Source organism: Lepidothrix coronata, unplaced genomic scaffold (genome assembly GCF_001604755.1).
Source record: "Lepidothrix coronata isolate B3197 unplaced genomic scaffold, Lepidothrix_coronata-1.0 Scaffold278, whole genome shotgun sequence".
Taxonomy (NCBI): Eukaryota; Metazoa; Chordata; class Aves; order Passeriformes; family Pipridae; genus Lepidothrix; species Lepidothrix coronata.
In genome coordinates, this window is record NW_016690458.1 from 581,858 (window position 1) to 596,926 (window position 15,069).

The 15,069-nt window shown below is 46.6% G+C and overlaps 1 protein-coding gene across 2 annotated transcripts in view; it reads left to right on the forward strand.

Moving 5' to 3' along the window:
- Positions 1–15,069, forward strand: part of MMP24 (matrix metallopeptidase 24) — a 48,433-nt gene that overhangs the window by 21,146 nt on the left and 12,218 nt on the right. For both annotated transcript variants that reach the window (XM_017836483.1, XM_017836484.1), the window contains exon 5: positions 7,114–7,275. In XM_017836483.1, the coding sequence (XP_017691972.1) occupies positions 7,114–7,275 (162 nt within the window). The remainder of the gene's footprint in view (positions 1–7,113; positions 7,276–15,069) is intronic.

Here is a 15,069-nt window from a genome sequence, read left to right on the forward strand (position 1 = left end):
GTTATCTGAAAGACTTTCATAGGGATGTTGGAAGTCAAGTGGGGCATAAATTGTATTAAAATTTCAATTTATTCTCTCGAGCCTTTTTTATGATACATCACCAGGTCATGCTGTTGCTCAGTACTCTGTTCAGTGAAGACCAGTTCAGTGTTTAGTCTCCAGGTCATAGCTGCTTATCACTGGTTCTATCCTGTGACTGCTTAGAGAGACTTGACCCCATGAGCCGGAGTTCTCTTAAATCATTTGCTAATGCTGAACCCAGTTTGAGCAAACACACAGACACATGGTTTCAAGAGAGGCAGCCACAGCAAAAAGAAATCAAATCAGGCAGCTTAAATCAGCAAGTTTGAGATTATAGCCCTGTCATGTCAACCCAAAGGTGAGGAGAGGAAGCCCATCAGCACACGGCGAAGATTCCTGACTTCACCTTCCTCCTCTTCACCCCTGGACAGCATCTCTGTAAGTAGTGCTTTCTTTTGGTGTGTTTGCTGTCATTTTACAAACACAGAAATGGCTTTACAATAGTGCTGTGCTAGTGCAGGCTGGATTTTAAAGCTTGGCAGTTTGACAGTGCTAGTTATTGATTATAGCTGAAAGAGTCATCTGCAAATTCCACTTTCAAAGCAGTGTACTTGTAAATACACCTGATATTCACAATGTTCTATAAAAAAAATATTACCCATTTCATGTCAGTAGTTGTTCAATACACAAAGTATGAATATATTTATATAAGTATTTGGAATCCTATTGATTTTTGTATAATCAAGGTATTTTCCTTCTTTCCACACAGAACGAGATACTCTGGGATTCATAGGAAGGAGTCAGAAAGGATCAAAATGATGTGTCATTCCCTTAAAAAGAAAGAAAAAAACACCCCTAACTGTGAAAAAAACAGGTCACGAGAATCAAGGTGAGCCAAAAAGTCTCTTTTTGCCACTTTTCTTTATAAAGCAGAAACACATGATGTGAAACAAGCCAAAATGCATCAGTGTCTTTAGTAAACTGCCTTCCACTTGCTGAAGGGAGGAGGAGTAAAATAACAGGCCTTCAGGAAGGAGAAAAAAAAGAAAAAGAGATGAATCATTGAAAAAAGTTTGCTGGTCATTGCAGGCAGAGGTGGATTGTAGCATCAGCAGGGAAGTGACACCCAGAACTCTGGATTTTGACACACACGAGCAGCAAACTTGGGAGTTGTTTAAATTACCTTTTCTCTTCTCTCCTGTTTCTGAAGAAGAGCTCAGGATTTGAAGACAGTTTGACTTCTCTGCCCAGATCCACCCAGAATACCACTTTGAGGGGGAGGTCTCTTACAGCCCCTCTCTCTCATGTCTCAGTCCTGCTCAGTCTTTACAGCCCCATCAGGAACCTTCCATGTCAGGGGAGGACAAAGACAGAAAACCTCCTGTCCTAGGTAGAGAACACCCTCTTTGTGGCACAGGGCTGCTCTCACAGCTTCCAGAGCAGTACTTTCTCTGTTGCCAGCACCAGGAGTTAAATATCATTTCAAACTGATTGGTAGGAAAGAATCCCAAATAGCACAAACTGGTTTGTATTCACACCGCCTGTACCAGGACCTGAGATTTTTTAGTTACCTTCCAGTTGTTCCACAGCTGGGTTAAAACTGAATTCTGTCTGTAGACCCTGCTGTATTTAAATACTTTTAAAATATAAACAATAGCTTCTTTTCAAGACTGATGGAATGAAAGTTATATTTACATTTTTCATGTTTTTATGAGTTTTTTTCATGTGTTTGCTGCTTTAACATCGGGTTTACCAAATTCTATACTAGTATAGGCAAATAGAAATTTTCATTTTGGGCTTAGTAGTTCTTTGATATGGAATCATTTAGGGAATTGCAACCCACACTTGTGAAAGATAAGGGTAAATTTTTCAGCAGAACACTCATGTTCCACTGACTGTCAGGCTGCTGAGCCAGCTGAAGTGTCACGACCGCCCCTCTCTCTGGCTGCCCACTCTGCCAGTTTTGGCCTCACCATTCCAGACAATTAGTTTATATTTTTGCTCTGAGTTTCTGCAGGAGATTGTCCCCATGGTGCCATCTGTGCACGTCAGAGAAAGCACAGCCTGCACCATTAGTGAGGTGTATAGCACAGCTACCACCCTGGTTTGCACTTGGCCTTTTGAGGACAATAAGGCAAATTGTCTTTCATGATGGTTGGTAACATAATGCAGTTCTTTGACCTTCTGCAGTCACTTGGTCTCGTGGAGATGGTTTAATGTGGCTGTGGTACAATTGCTGTTAAGACTGCAGGTTATCACTCCTTCTTTCTCCAGTGAAGCTGTTCAGTCACTCTTCAGAGTTTTCATTAATTCCTTAGGATGCATCATGTTCATTGCTACACTTAAAACAATAATTGCTTCTGAACAAAATGACACCTGTATTTCTTTTTAACACATATTTTCTTCCTTTCTAGGTAAAGAAGCTGTTTTCCACTGAACTCCAGGATTCCACAGAACAGCATCATCCCTTCTTCAAGGCCTTCAGAGCATCCAGAAGCTTTCTTTGAGCAGAGCGTGTTGTGGAGGTGAATGGAGGAGCACACACAGATCCCATGTTCTTCTGTTGGACAGGTCAGACCCACCAGGTCTGAAGATGCCAAAACCAAGGCATAGCTTAGAGTAGCCCTAAAGCTTCTTTAAGTTGTGCTTGGAAAACAGTTGTGTCTACATGGCTGTTGGAGTGGAAGGAGTCATTTTAGTGTGTTTAAAGCATGTTTAGTTCACACCATCTTTTCTGTAATTACCAAGGCATGCTATTGTCACACACAACCATCTGATTTCTTCAGTATCATTCTTACTTCAATAAAATTTCAAAATATAACCTTTCTATGTCTTCTTAATTATGTTTGAGTAAACTGCAATAAGTAGATGTGTTGGCACAGTGATACAGTTCATAAAGTATAAAATTTACATGACAAAGAGCAGAGATTCACAGGTGCTTTTCTCTTATTAATCAGATATCCAGTATTATTTGTACTTCTTTTGTCTTAGAAGCTGTGTCCTGGATTCACACTCCCCTGTGCCAGGTGCTCTCCAGAGCACACACTCCTTACAGCTCCATGTACAGCTCAGGGATAAATGCTGGTGGTAATAAGTGATATCACAGCACTGCCATAATAGTTGTGACCTGTTCCTGTGAACTGGCAGGCATTTCTGTGAGTGTCTTAGCCAAATATATAAAACATTTTGATATGGATTTTCACAATACAATGAATGAAGCTGTTCAAAAAGGCTTCACAAAGAATAACCTGTGTCAAAATGTCTGTTACCCGACTGAACAGCCATTTGTTCTGGATGAAGATCCAGCAATCATGACGGATGGAGTATGTGAGTAGAAGGAAGATCATACATAACTCAGTTTATTTGTGACTCTGGCATTCTCTGTTTTGTTGCAATAAAGCCACGTGTTTCTTAACTCTGCAGGGAAAGGTAGAATATTACAAACAATTTGAGAGTTCTTTACCAAAGAAATGAGTTTGATGTGAGATGTGCTTGGGAGGAGGCTTCTTCCTTCTGAGAACAGAAGGGTGAGGGGATGAAACAGTGGTGAGAAATTTTTGGCCAGGGCAGGGAGCAGAAGGAGCAGGAGCTGTGTCTGCCACTGCCATTCTACTGCCTTTCAGCAAAGGCAAATGAGAAGCAACCACTGCATTGAGAACCAAGGCATTTGTAGAGAGCCAAGAGGAGCTTCTTGTCCTGCTTCTTGTGGAGGTCAGTTCATTTCCTAGAAATTCTCTTGAGCTCTACTTCATCTGCTGCAGCCACTGCCCCCAGCACATCACTGCTCCAGTTTGGGTGGCCTCCTGGCCATGGAGGAGGATAGCTTTTCCACTCCAGTGCTGACCTGCCCTCTGTGGCTGTGCTGGAACTGGGAAGGTTCATTTCCTAGTAAGTTCTTACCTCTAGATGCAAGGAAGTTCCCCAGCCAACATTTTCCATGCTCTTTGGCATCTTCACACACCACTTCCAGTCAAAATGGTGATTTAAAACTGGACAGAAGCAGCTGTTTTCCACATCTGTTTGTATTTCCAGGTACAGGTGTTTCATAAGGATAGCTGGGAAAAGGGGTGTTTCTGTGGAAGAGCTGGTTGGAATGACCAGCATGGATGTTGAGGTACTTCCTCAGGAATGAGCCTTCATCTTTCTGGGCTTGCCAGTCATCTCAGAACTCTTCCTGGTTGTCTCACTGGTGATCAAGGAGCCAACAAAGACAGATGATCTGCTAGACTTGATGCTTGAAGAACTAATGGGTATTGTGAAGATCAGTAGCATCCTTGGCTGCAGTAACCATGAGATGGAGGAGTTCAGGCTGTGTGTCAGAGGGGTTGATATGAGGTCAATAATGTTTAATATCTTCATGAAATTGTATCAGTGATGCAGCAGAGTGCACATTTAGCAGGTTTGAAGATGATAGGAAACGTGGAGGAGTGGTTGGTAGACTGCCCAGTGATGCTGTCGTTGAGAGGCTGGAGGAATGGGCCTTCCCCAGGTTGAAGGCAAGCAAAGAGAAATCCACAACCCTGCACCTGGGCTTTGTTTGTGTCCCACAGACTGGGAAGAGCTTTGCAGAGAAGGACCTGGGGGGGGGCTGGTTGATACCAAGCTGAACATGAGTCAGCAATGTGTCCGTGCAGCACAGAAGGCCAACAGCACCCAGGGCTGCCTTGGGAAGAGCACTGCCAGCAGGTCAAGCAAGATGATCCTTCCTTTTTACTCAGCACGTCTGGAGTACGAGGCTTCCCAGTACAAGAAACTTGATATTTAAAACCTGACAGGACAACCTGCTTTACCTGACCTTGCTTGAGCTGGGGGGTTGGACTGGACAACCTCCAGCCTCAACCATCCTGTGAGCCTGTGGGAGTCATTTTCCAGCTGTAAAGTGGACTTATGTTTGTTTTGGGCTGAAACAAGTGATTGAAAGCTATTTGAAACTAATTTAACTTAAGATAGTGTCTGGTCTCATGCTCCTGATAAAGGTTTAGCACATGGAGGCAAGTGACTTACATAGATTTGTATGTAGGTTTACATAGACATGAGTTCCAGACATTTGCACTGCAAATACTGCAGATACTTCAGCAAGGAGGAAAATACCACCAAATTGGTGAGGGAGAATGTCCCTGGCAGTGGCACAGGCACAGCCCATGAGTCCATGGTAAACGATGAGAAGAGTCTCATGAAAGTCAGCTCTGTACTGTGACCTTTACTGTGGACTTCCACGTATGAATAGTTGTGGGCGCAGTGAAAATGGTGATTTCATGAGTATTTAAGTGATACAGGAGAGTAAGTCCATTCAATTTGTAACAGGACTTCGAGTCTCTGAATCCCATTTGGAAACTGGGGGCATCTTCTAAGCTTGAGTGTTTTTGAAAACCCGTGAAGAGTGATCAGTCCTCCAGACTTTACCATAAAACCACTTAAAGCATTTTATACTACACTGTTGGACATTTTATTGACTTGTTCTGCACACATCAGATTTTTCAGCAACAGGTGAGAAAAATTACTAAGTCCCCATTTGGATTTCCTGAATACATAAATTCTGGAATTTTACATCCGTATATGGCTAAATTTTAGCCTGCACATGGTTTTGGATACTTTCATTTGAACAAATTTATTTGAAGTGCATTTGTATATTTTGACATGTCTTGCACATTCAGATTCTTTCACCCTCCAACTCAAATGTTTGGTGTGATGTGTGTGGCCAGGGGAGCACTGCTTGGTGCTGACTTCAGGTATCTTGAGATGCTGCCAAAGCTCCCTGCTGTGAAGACTCGCAGACCCCTCAACCTGTGTTGTCACATTTTTATGAATAAAAGTGGAGAAATAACTATTTAAAAAGTGGAGATGGTTCTCCATGAGTCACTGTTGCAACTCCTGTCCCAGAGAGAGCTCAATTCTGTGCACAGAACTGAGCTTTGGTACCTCAGGTTCAGTTTGGGGATGTGGGAAATGGAGAAATGTTGTTTAGAGATTCTGCAGAGGAGCCACTGAGCTGCCACTGACAACTGTCTTCCCCTGTGTCTGATTGCAAGTGCTCTTGGTTTGTGCCTTGCCAAAGGAAACAAAACCAGAGGAGCCTGATTTCAGGCTGAATTGTGGGGTCAGACTTTTTATTGGCATCAGGAGGCTCTTAGGTCAGGCCTTGTTGGCTGTGTCTTCATCCCTCACACGGCATTGCCTGTGTCACCTCCCATGTCAAGGTGCCCTCACGGAGTAGGACATCCAGGGACCACACTAGATCAAGGAGATGGGGGTCCCAGATCCGTGGACTGAAGAGGAATGTGTGCCTGTAGAGTTGAAGGTACCCCTTCTTCGCTGCACTCCTTCCAGCTTCTGCACCAGAGAGGGCTCCTCTTCCTGTCAGAACTGTGTCCCTTCTTTCCTCCTTCCTCCTGTCCCCACCATTGGGATCCAACCCAACCTTTCCCTGTGTGGCTCTGCCTCCTGCAGGATGGGGTACCAGTGCTCAGCTCCTCCTGCAGACACGGCAGTGCCAGGGGTCCAGCAGAGTACAAGTGTGTTGAGGGGCCTGTGCTGGAGGAGATGGGGCTGCCCCAGCCCCACTACAGGTGGGACAGTGGGTGTTATCCCAATCCTCTCTGCCCTCCCTCCTGCCTTGCCAGGTGCCTTACAGATCTCCCCCAGGATTTATTGGTCCAGGTCAGATCAGAGCACAGCACCAGAGGACCCAGAAGGGGCACAAAGCACCTGTTGATTATCAACCCCTGTTGATTATTGGACTGGCCGTGCTCTCACCTCTCCTGGCAGCACCCAGGTGAGGAGCCAGTGGTATCAGTGATGATTTTGTTGGCCATTTTCTGTAAACTCTATACCGAAGAGTCTACAGTCAGTATCCTTTCACTCCAGGCCGGCCTGTTTTATCTGGTCATGGGTGCTCAAGGGCACATTCTGTGACAATGACTGATCTGTGCAGACTTTTGGGATTGAAACCATCTCCAGGAGCTGACCCTGGCACTGTGACCTGCTTGTGCAGTCAGAGAGCAAAGCATTTGCTTCTTGCTTTAAGAGTAGGAAGGTCCTGGGCTTGGCTCAGGCTGTGGCTGTGCACTAACCTGGCTGTCCTTCCTTCCGCAGGGAACGATCTCTTCCTGGTCGCGGTCCACGAGCTGGGGCACGCGCTGGGGCTGGAGCACTCCAACGATCCCAGTGCTATCATGGCTCCTTTCTACCAGTACATGGAGACGCACAACTTCAAACTGCCCCAGGATGACCTCCAAGGAATTCAGAAAATCTATGGTGAGCAACCCTATCCGCTCCTCTATTTGCACCAACCTGGAGTCTAGGGAGTATTTTACAATTAGTCCCCAGAATTCCTGCAGCTGGTGGGCTGGATTTCCTGCCATAGCTGAGGGGGGAACTGTTTAAAGCTCTTGATCCAGGACTGAGTACCAGATGACTGTCCCAGTGGTGGTATCCTTGCACAAGTCAGGATAACCAAATCTCTGTGATCCCACTGCTGCTCCGTGCCTCAGAGTCCCCACATCAAGGAGCACCAAAAAGGGAAAACCAGACTATTACTGAACCCAAGGTTTGTCCATTAGGAACAGCCAGTGCAAAAAAAGGGAAAGAATGCAAAGAGCGTGGAACATCAAGGAAAGGTAAAAAGTATTTACGCACTCTGTTTTTTCTCATTATATAGAAAGTAGGGATAAAAAGTTTGGATCTGCTTAGGGAACACTTTGCTTCTTTTAATCTCCAGCTGAACATGTACAGCATGTGCCACAAAGATCAAGGAAAAGAAAGCAAAGGAGACAAAGAGATTATGGGAGACAACCAAGGGGCTGGAGATGATGTAGTGCCATGTGGTGGGATACCAGGGTGTGAGGACAGGGACTTGCAGAGAATTATTGGCGGAAGGAGACTCTGGGAGCAGAGGGAAATACAGCTTTTAGGAGCCACAGTCAAGGGCAGATGAAGACTAATGGCTACAGTCTGTGACAGCCTGTGAAAAACAGGTTTTGTCAAACATCCCTGATTTCATTCTTTGGGAAAGTACCAGTTTGACAGAGAGGTTATTTAATAAATGTAGGATAGAGCAGCTGTGCAGCATTTGCAGTTGCTGGACAGCTGGAGTCAAATAGTAGCTCCCAGAAGCAGTGGAGCAGATATTGTATGAATTAGACATGAAAAAAATACTTCTAAGGTTGTTGTCAGTGGGAAGGCTGGTGTTTCTAAGGGATTGATGTTGGGGTCAGTGGCAGGCCTGACACCAGTCAACATTGGCATCAGTGATCTGTGAGTGAATTTGAAATTACTTCTAATAGAATTTATGCCAAGACTTGTAAGACTAAAGCAGTGCAGCAAGACTTTAGAGATATAAACTGTATCTCAGCTGTTTGAGTTGGATTTGGTGTTTATTTTTTGTGACTGGATTGAGAAACTCAAACTTCATTTGTTCAAGTGTAGATGTCTAGAGAAGAGAAGTCTCTTCCTGGGCTGGTTTCTGTGGCTCTTGTCTGGGCAATGGGGAAAACCAGGCACTTGTTGAGGGCAGTGGAACCTCGGTGTGAGGCAGATACCCAAAGTCCAACATGTAAAATAACATGGTTTGAAAGACACCCAGGGGAAAAAGCTCTTCCCATGGGTGCAGCTGAAGATTTCTCCTCATTGCTCATTCCCAGGATGAAGTTGCTTGGCAGTTGTCCTACGGTGTCATTTAATTATGAATACTTTAACATGGTATATATTCAGATACCTAGGATAACAGAGAGTCTGGAGGGTTGTGAAATAAAGTGCTGGGGTAAATGTTAAACTTTCATTAAATAATATACATAAGTGTTAAATTTTGAAAGCTGCTAAAATGTCATTGTGCTGTTTCTGTTTTGAAATGTTCATTTAGTTCCTGTGAACTTGGACTAATCAGAAAGAAAACCCCCTAATTTTTTGCTGACAGTGAAAGTGCAATCAAGAAAAATTACTGGTTTCTCTGGTTTCAGATACATTTTTGGAAAGGGAGCAGATAAAGAACTGACAGCCAGGCTGCTTCACTTGTGGGGTTCAAGCCAAGATCAGCTAAGCTGGGACCAGCACTCCCCAAAATGGGGCTCCTGGGACCAGGGGTGGGGGCGGAGGTGCCAGATAAGGCTGGGCAGGGCCATTAAAACCCATCAGTGTCCTCGGGGCCCTGACAATCCATGAGAGCCTCCCGCCAGCTGAGACAGAGCAGAGCTCAGCACTCACCTGTGGCTTGGCAGTGGCACCACAACACTTCCACTTGCTTGTCACCACGGAGGGACATTAAACTTTAGCCACAGGCTGTGTTAGGATTCTCTGTGTGCAATATAATATGCTTAAAATTTTAACTCAGCTGGAAGAGAAGCTGAGAGTTATTAAGAATTTGTTCGTTGGCTACTGTGGAATCACATAAAGCTCTTCTCTGAGGCCTTTGAGCTGGAGTGGGCTGGGGATGGTGTTGGGGGTTGTAGAGACAGCTTGTCCTGTGGGAAGAAGGAGCAACTTCTGCAGCTAGAGCTTTGCTTCCCCTGGTAGAGATTTTGGCCCTTAGTACAGAGTTACACTCCAAAAATTAAAGCTGTTTAAAATTAGGTTTTGCTCTTATGGATCACAAAGAAATTGTGGAAAATGCAGGTGATGTTTCACCCTGGAACTGGAGATGGGAGAACATAACCCTTCGTCTGATCTTCTTACAGCTGAGAAGGGTCTGCTGAAATATCCTTCTTGCAGCTTTAGCAGGAACGTTCAACTAATATATTTTACTTCCACAGTGCCTTGCTGCTTTGACGTTCTCTACCATACAGCAGCATGTGCTCAATACATATTATTTAGGAACCTACTATGCAAAATCAGTCATAGAGCCGCTGTCTTACCTGTAGCATCCTTTTTAAAAAGTAAATTCAATTAAAACTTCACATTTTTCATTTCACTGAAGTTGCTAGAACAAAGAACAGAGGGTCTGCTAAAGCTAAAGTCCATTTTGTCTCCTTTTGAAAACGATGCATTTCAAATGTATTTTATGTTGTATCTGTAATTATCCATTAGAAAAGAAATATGTCTAGATCTGTCTTATAATGATTTGTTGAATTTTTAAGTTATTTTCTGCTGGATTTATTTGAAAAATCACCTAAAGAGACAGTAGGGGATGTGAACTCTTGTTTGTGCTTCAAGCTGATTAGTATAAGGTCGGTGTTTAAAATGTTATTTCCACTTTTGAGCTACTGAGGACAAGGCCATAAGCTCCCTGCGTGTGAGAGAACAGATTGTAAGACAAGTCAGCAATATTCCCATCTCCTGAGAGGTGCTTCCTGTAGCATGTTCCTTGACAAAATAAGGAAATATCAGGACTGTTCTTTATATGTGTTTTTCAGAAGGATATCTCCCTCTGTACTTACGTGCCCATGTCCTAAGTGACATGTCCAGGAAGGAATTAAACTGGAAATAATGCCAGTATGTAGGTCCCCTGGATGTCTGTGGAGTTGCCTCTTACCTTGGTCGTGCTGAAGTCAGAGCTGCAGGGGCTGAGAGGATGCTCAGCCATGGCTGTCACACAGCCTGACCTGCTCATGTGCAGCAGGCTCTCCTGCCCTGACAGGAGGGTGCAGCCAGCTGGGGGTCAGTCTCCTCTCCCAGGTAACAAGTGACAGGATGAGAGGAAACGGCCTCATGTTGTGCCAGGGGAGGTTTAAATTGGATATTAGGGGAAATTTCTTCACAGCAGAGGTGGTCAACCACTGGAACTGGTGGAGTCACCAGCCTGGAAGTGTTAAAAAAACATGTGGATGTGGCACTTGAGGACATGGTTTAGTGGTGAACATGGTGCTGGGATAATGGTTGGACTCAATGGTCTTAAAGGTCTTTTCCAACAATAATGATTGTGTGATTCCATGATTCTTCACGTCCTGCTCTAAGGTTTGCAGTGGGTGGTGAGTGGGAGTGACTCTCCTGACACTGGGAGTGACTCTGGGAGTGACTCTCCTGACACTGTTCCTGGGGGGCAGATGTGCAGGGGGAACTCATGTCCACATGTCTAGTTAACCAGGCCATTACCTTCAAGGCCCTTTCAAAGCCTAAGGGAAGGTCTCCTAATCACTCCTAATCACCAGATGATTTAGCCTGGAGACAACCTCAAGGATCTGGGTCATCCCAAATCTCACTGAGGATGTGTCAGCCTCACCCATCTTTTGTGCAGCTCAAGAGGAGAGCTCCCAGTCAGTGGACATGGTGCATCCCATGTGGGCTGAGGTCCAGGGCAGTCATGAAACCACACCAGCTCCTGGCCAAGGAACTGGACAACACTAGCTCTGACAGCCTGGGACTAGCAGGGCACAGTGTCTGTGAGCAAACAGCACCTTCATAACCTCCCTCCCCTTTTCCCAATGGCAGCCCACAGGGATCCTTGTGACCTCCAGAGCCTTGTAACCTCCATGTGTGTGTGAGATGGCTTGTGAGGGAACAGCAGAAAGACTGGTGGAGCATCTCTGGTGAGTGGGACCACCAGAGCAAGCTTTGCTGTTGTGCAGGACCTGGAAACATGAAGTGTAGGACTGATCTCTGACAATGTCCTCTTGGACACGGAGAGGGAATAGAGTAACATCCAAGACCTCATCTACAGAAGTTGCAAGATCTGGGACTTCTGGATCCGTGCCCTGTGTCGCTGTGCTCCAGGAGGAGAGGGGGGAGGAAAATGCTTGGCATTGGAGCTGGAGGGATGTGCCCTGGTGCCACATCTCTGGCACGTTGCAGAGATACAAGGCCCCCTCTCTGTGTTGCATCACTCCATTTGCACCTTTCCTGCTGTCTAGAGGCTCCGTTGGACCCAGCAGGAAACACCAGACTCCACCTCTGGTGCACCCACAGAGCCTCACCTGCCCTATGCCAGGTCTTCATTCCCATTCCTCTGAAAAACAGGGAGGGAGTAACTGCATGGGTCCCTGTGCTGCCCTTGGGCTCCACGTGACACCTGGAGGACTCTGCCAAAGGAGAGGCTGAGAGGGAGCCCATCTCTCCTGGGAGGTTTCTCAGCTGGTGGAGAAGACTACTGTGTGTTATGGCTGGGCAGGAAATACTTGTCCTATCCTGCAGATCTTTCTGAGTATAGAAAAATGTTCTGGTTTGCAGTGGAGCAGATGTCAGGCTTCTGGAAGTTTTTCCAGAGGGGAACTGGGCTGCAAGCACGACAGCTGACTCATCTTGCAGAGCCCCAACCTCTCATCATTTGCCCGCCCAAGTCTGGGAGTTTTGGGCCCAGTTTTCTGGCACCCAAAGCAGAGGACCCAACTGCAAGGTGAATCACCTCATTCCAGAGCATTCCCTTTGGCTTAGAGCAAGGATTTCAGCTATGGATGCTTGTCTCCCAGGTGAATGCTCTAACAGAGGAGAATGTCTGTGTGAGAAGGGCTTGAGAAACCCTTCCTGGCACCCAGTGATGGTCATGGGAGCCTCGACTGCCCACCTGGTGGATGTGCTGTGGGTGCTGGGGCTTGTTCTGCAGCTGCACTGTGTGTGCAGGGACCCAGAGTAACTGAGACAGCTCACTCACTCCACTGCTGAAGGCTAAGCCCAGGAGTGCAAAGTGCTGATGAATTTGTTAAGTGAGCAAGGGAAATGAGTCCTTCCTGAGCTTGGAGTACTGTGGACAGTCTGTTATCCCTGAGGTAGCTTGTTGGCAGCTCTCTCATGTAATATGAACAGGGACCTCTCTGCACTGCCCTGGTGTCCTTAGAGCAGCTAGGTGGGTTCCTCTCACTCTCCCTGGCTCATTTGGATCATCTGTTATGATCTGAGACTGAGGAGCTTAGCCTGTGCACCTGGACAGCAGGTTCACTCCCCCAGAAACATGCAAGCAGCTCAGCTTTTTACAGCCAGAAACCTCCTGTGTGTTTTTCAAGGCATAACTGTAGCCTGGATGATAGTTTTGTTCTTGGAGTGAATATTAAGAAGATAAAGGCTGGCCTTGTGTTCACAAGCGGCTGGTTCTCTCCCCCGAGCTGACCCAAGGTTCCTGTGTGCTGGCAGGCTCGGGGAGCCGCTGGCTGTGACACACTGAGCCTCACAAGGTGCTGAGCCTCCAGGCAGGTGCTGTGCAGTTGAGGGAACACTCTGTCAATAGCCAGGAGGACAGTACAATTATCTTTTGTCCTCAACTATCGACACAGTGGCTCCTAAATGCCTCCTCTCTCTGTGTTATCTTCACAGGTCACCTTGGTATTCAGATGGTCTGCGACAGAGGAAGCATGAAGGGAGGAGGCAAAGTGCCAGTGGCGGGAGTCACACTCTGAAGGTGATCTGCTGTGACCCAAAAGCTTTCTGACATTCTTTGCCTTGGTTCTGATAGAGAGGAAGAAAGTCTTCTTCTCCACGCAGTGTCTGTAAAGTCCCAGAAAGTTGCTTCCCTCTGGAATGATAAAGTTTCCAGCTCCAGGAGGTTTCTTACCTGCTTCCTGTGTGGAAGTGGCTGCAGGTCCAGTCCCAGGGGTGGGTTTGGCTCCGGTGCTGGGGTCACACATGGTAATCAGGTGACTGGGTTCAGGCCCAATTGCAGACCTGTGCAATAACCTTTCTCACTTAGTTTTTTTCTCAATGAGATTTTTTTCCTCTGACTGTTTCTCTGGAGTTCCTTGGAGGTGTAGTGGCAGAGGCTGTAGTTTGTGTGCGATGCTGCCCAGTCAGTTATGTCAGAGGGGGGTGTGACCAGGCCCTGTAATAATTGCCATGGTGCCAGCATCTTTGTTCACATGTTCATCTCTGCTGTTAATAATAAACCTGTTACATCCTGCCTTGAGCTGCTTTGGAGGCAGGTTACTGTGATGAGATTCTGGAAACAGGAATGACTGGTGAACTAATGGACTCTAATGGATAGGGTCTGTTTATTCTGCTTTCATGCCAGGCTGTGCTCTGCACTACCTTAGGTCCTAGGAGGGAGCATCTTTCTCCACCAAGGGACAGGCTGTGCTTGTACTAACTGTACCCCAAATTCTGCCTGCACAGGGCTTGGCCCTGAGGATTCCCATGTTGTCTGTGTGCTCCTCTGCTCTTTGCATGTGCACAGCTGTAGGATCATCTCTGCCTTTAGCCACACTCAGTGACAAAGTGAAAGGAGCAATTAAAAATGTATAAGCATTAAATGCTCTCACATGTAAGCATGAGAGGAGACAAGCCTTTAATCAGAATAAATTGGAGGCCCAGAACACATAAAAAGAAGAAAAGAAGCAAAACATAGCAAGGAAACATCCATGGCTGGCAGGGACATATAGTAAGAGGAATATTTCAGAGAATCACAGAATATGCTGAGTTGGAAGGGACCCACAAGGACCATCCAGTCCAGCTCCTGGCCCTGCACAGGCCCATCCCCAAGAGTCACCCTCTGTGCCCCAGAGGATCATCCAAACCCTCCTGGAGCTCTGGCAGCCTTGGGGCTGTGTCCACTGCCCTGGGGAGCCTGGGCAGTGCACAACCACCCTCTGGGGGAAGAACCTTTCCCTGAGATCCAACCTGAGCCTGCCCTGACACAGTTCCAGCCATTCTGTGGGTGCTGTCCCTGGTCCCCCAGAGCAGAGCTCAGTCCCTGCCCCTCCTCTGCCCCTGCCCAGGAAGTTTTGACTGCAGTGAGGTCTCCCCTCAGTCTCCTCTTCTCCAGCTGAACACACCAAGTGCCCTCAGTGCCCTCACACGGCTTCAAATCAAGACCCTTCCCCATCTTTGTTTTTTCCTTTGGATACTCTCTGATGGCTTCGGATCTCCCTTATACTGTGGTGCCCCAAACTGCCCCAATATTGCAGGTGAGGCTGCCTCAGGGCAGAGCAGAGCAGGAAGTGAAATATTTGAAGTGAAATGACAAAGTCTGCATCCAGGCAAGTTGCAGACCAGCTGCAGTGTGTGTGGAAGCCGTGCCAGGGCCAAGCCGCTCCTCCAGAGCAGTTAGCCAATGCTGGTTTGGCCATGGCCAGCAGTGAGTATGCCCTTCCTTGTTGGGCCTGACTGGGGATCTCCCCACTGCTCTATCAGATGTTTCCACCAATGCACATCCCTGGTTCATGTGAATCCTTGCTGCTGGGCACCATCCTGACCACGGTG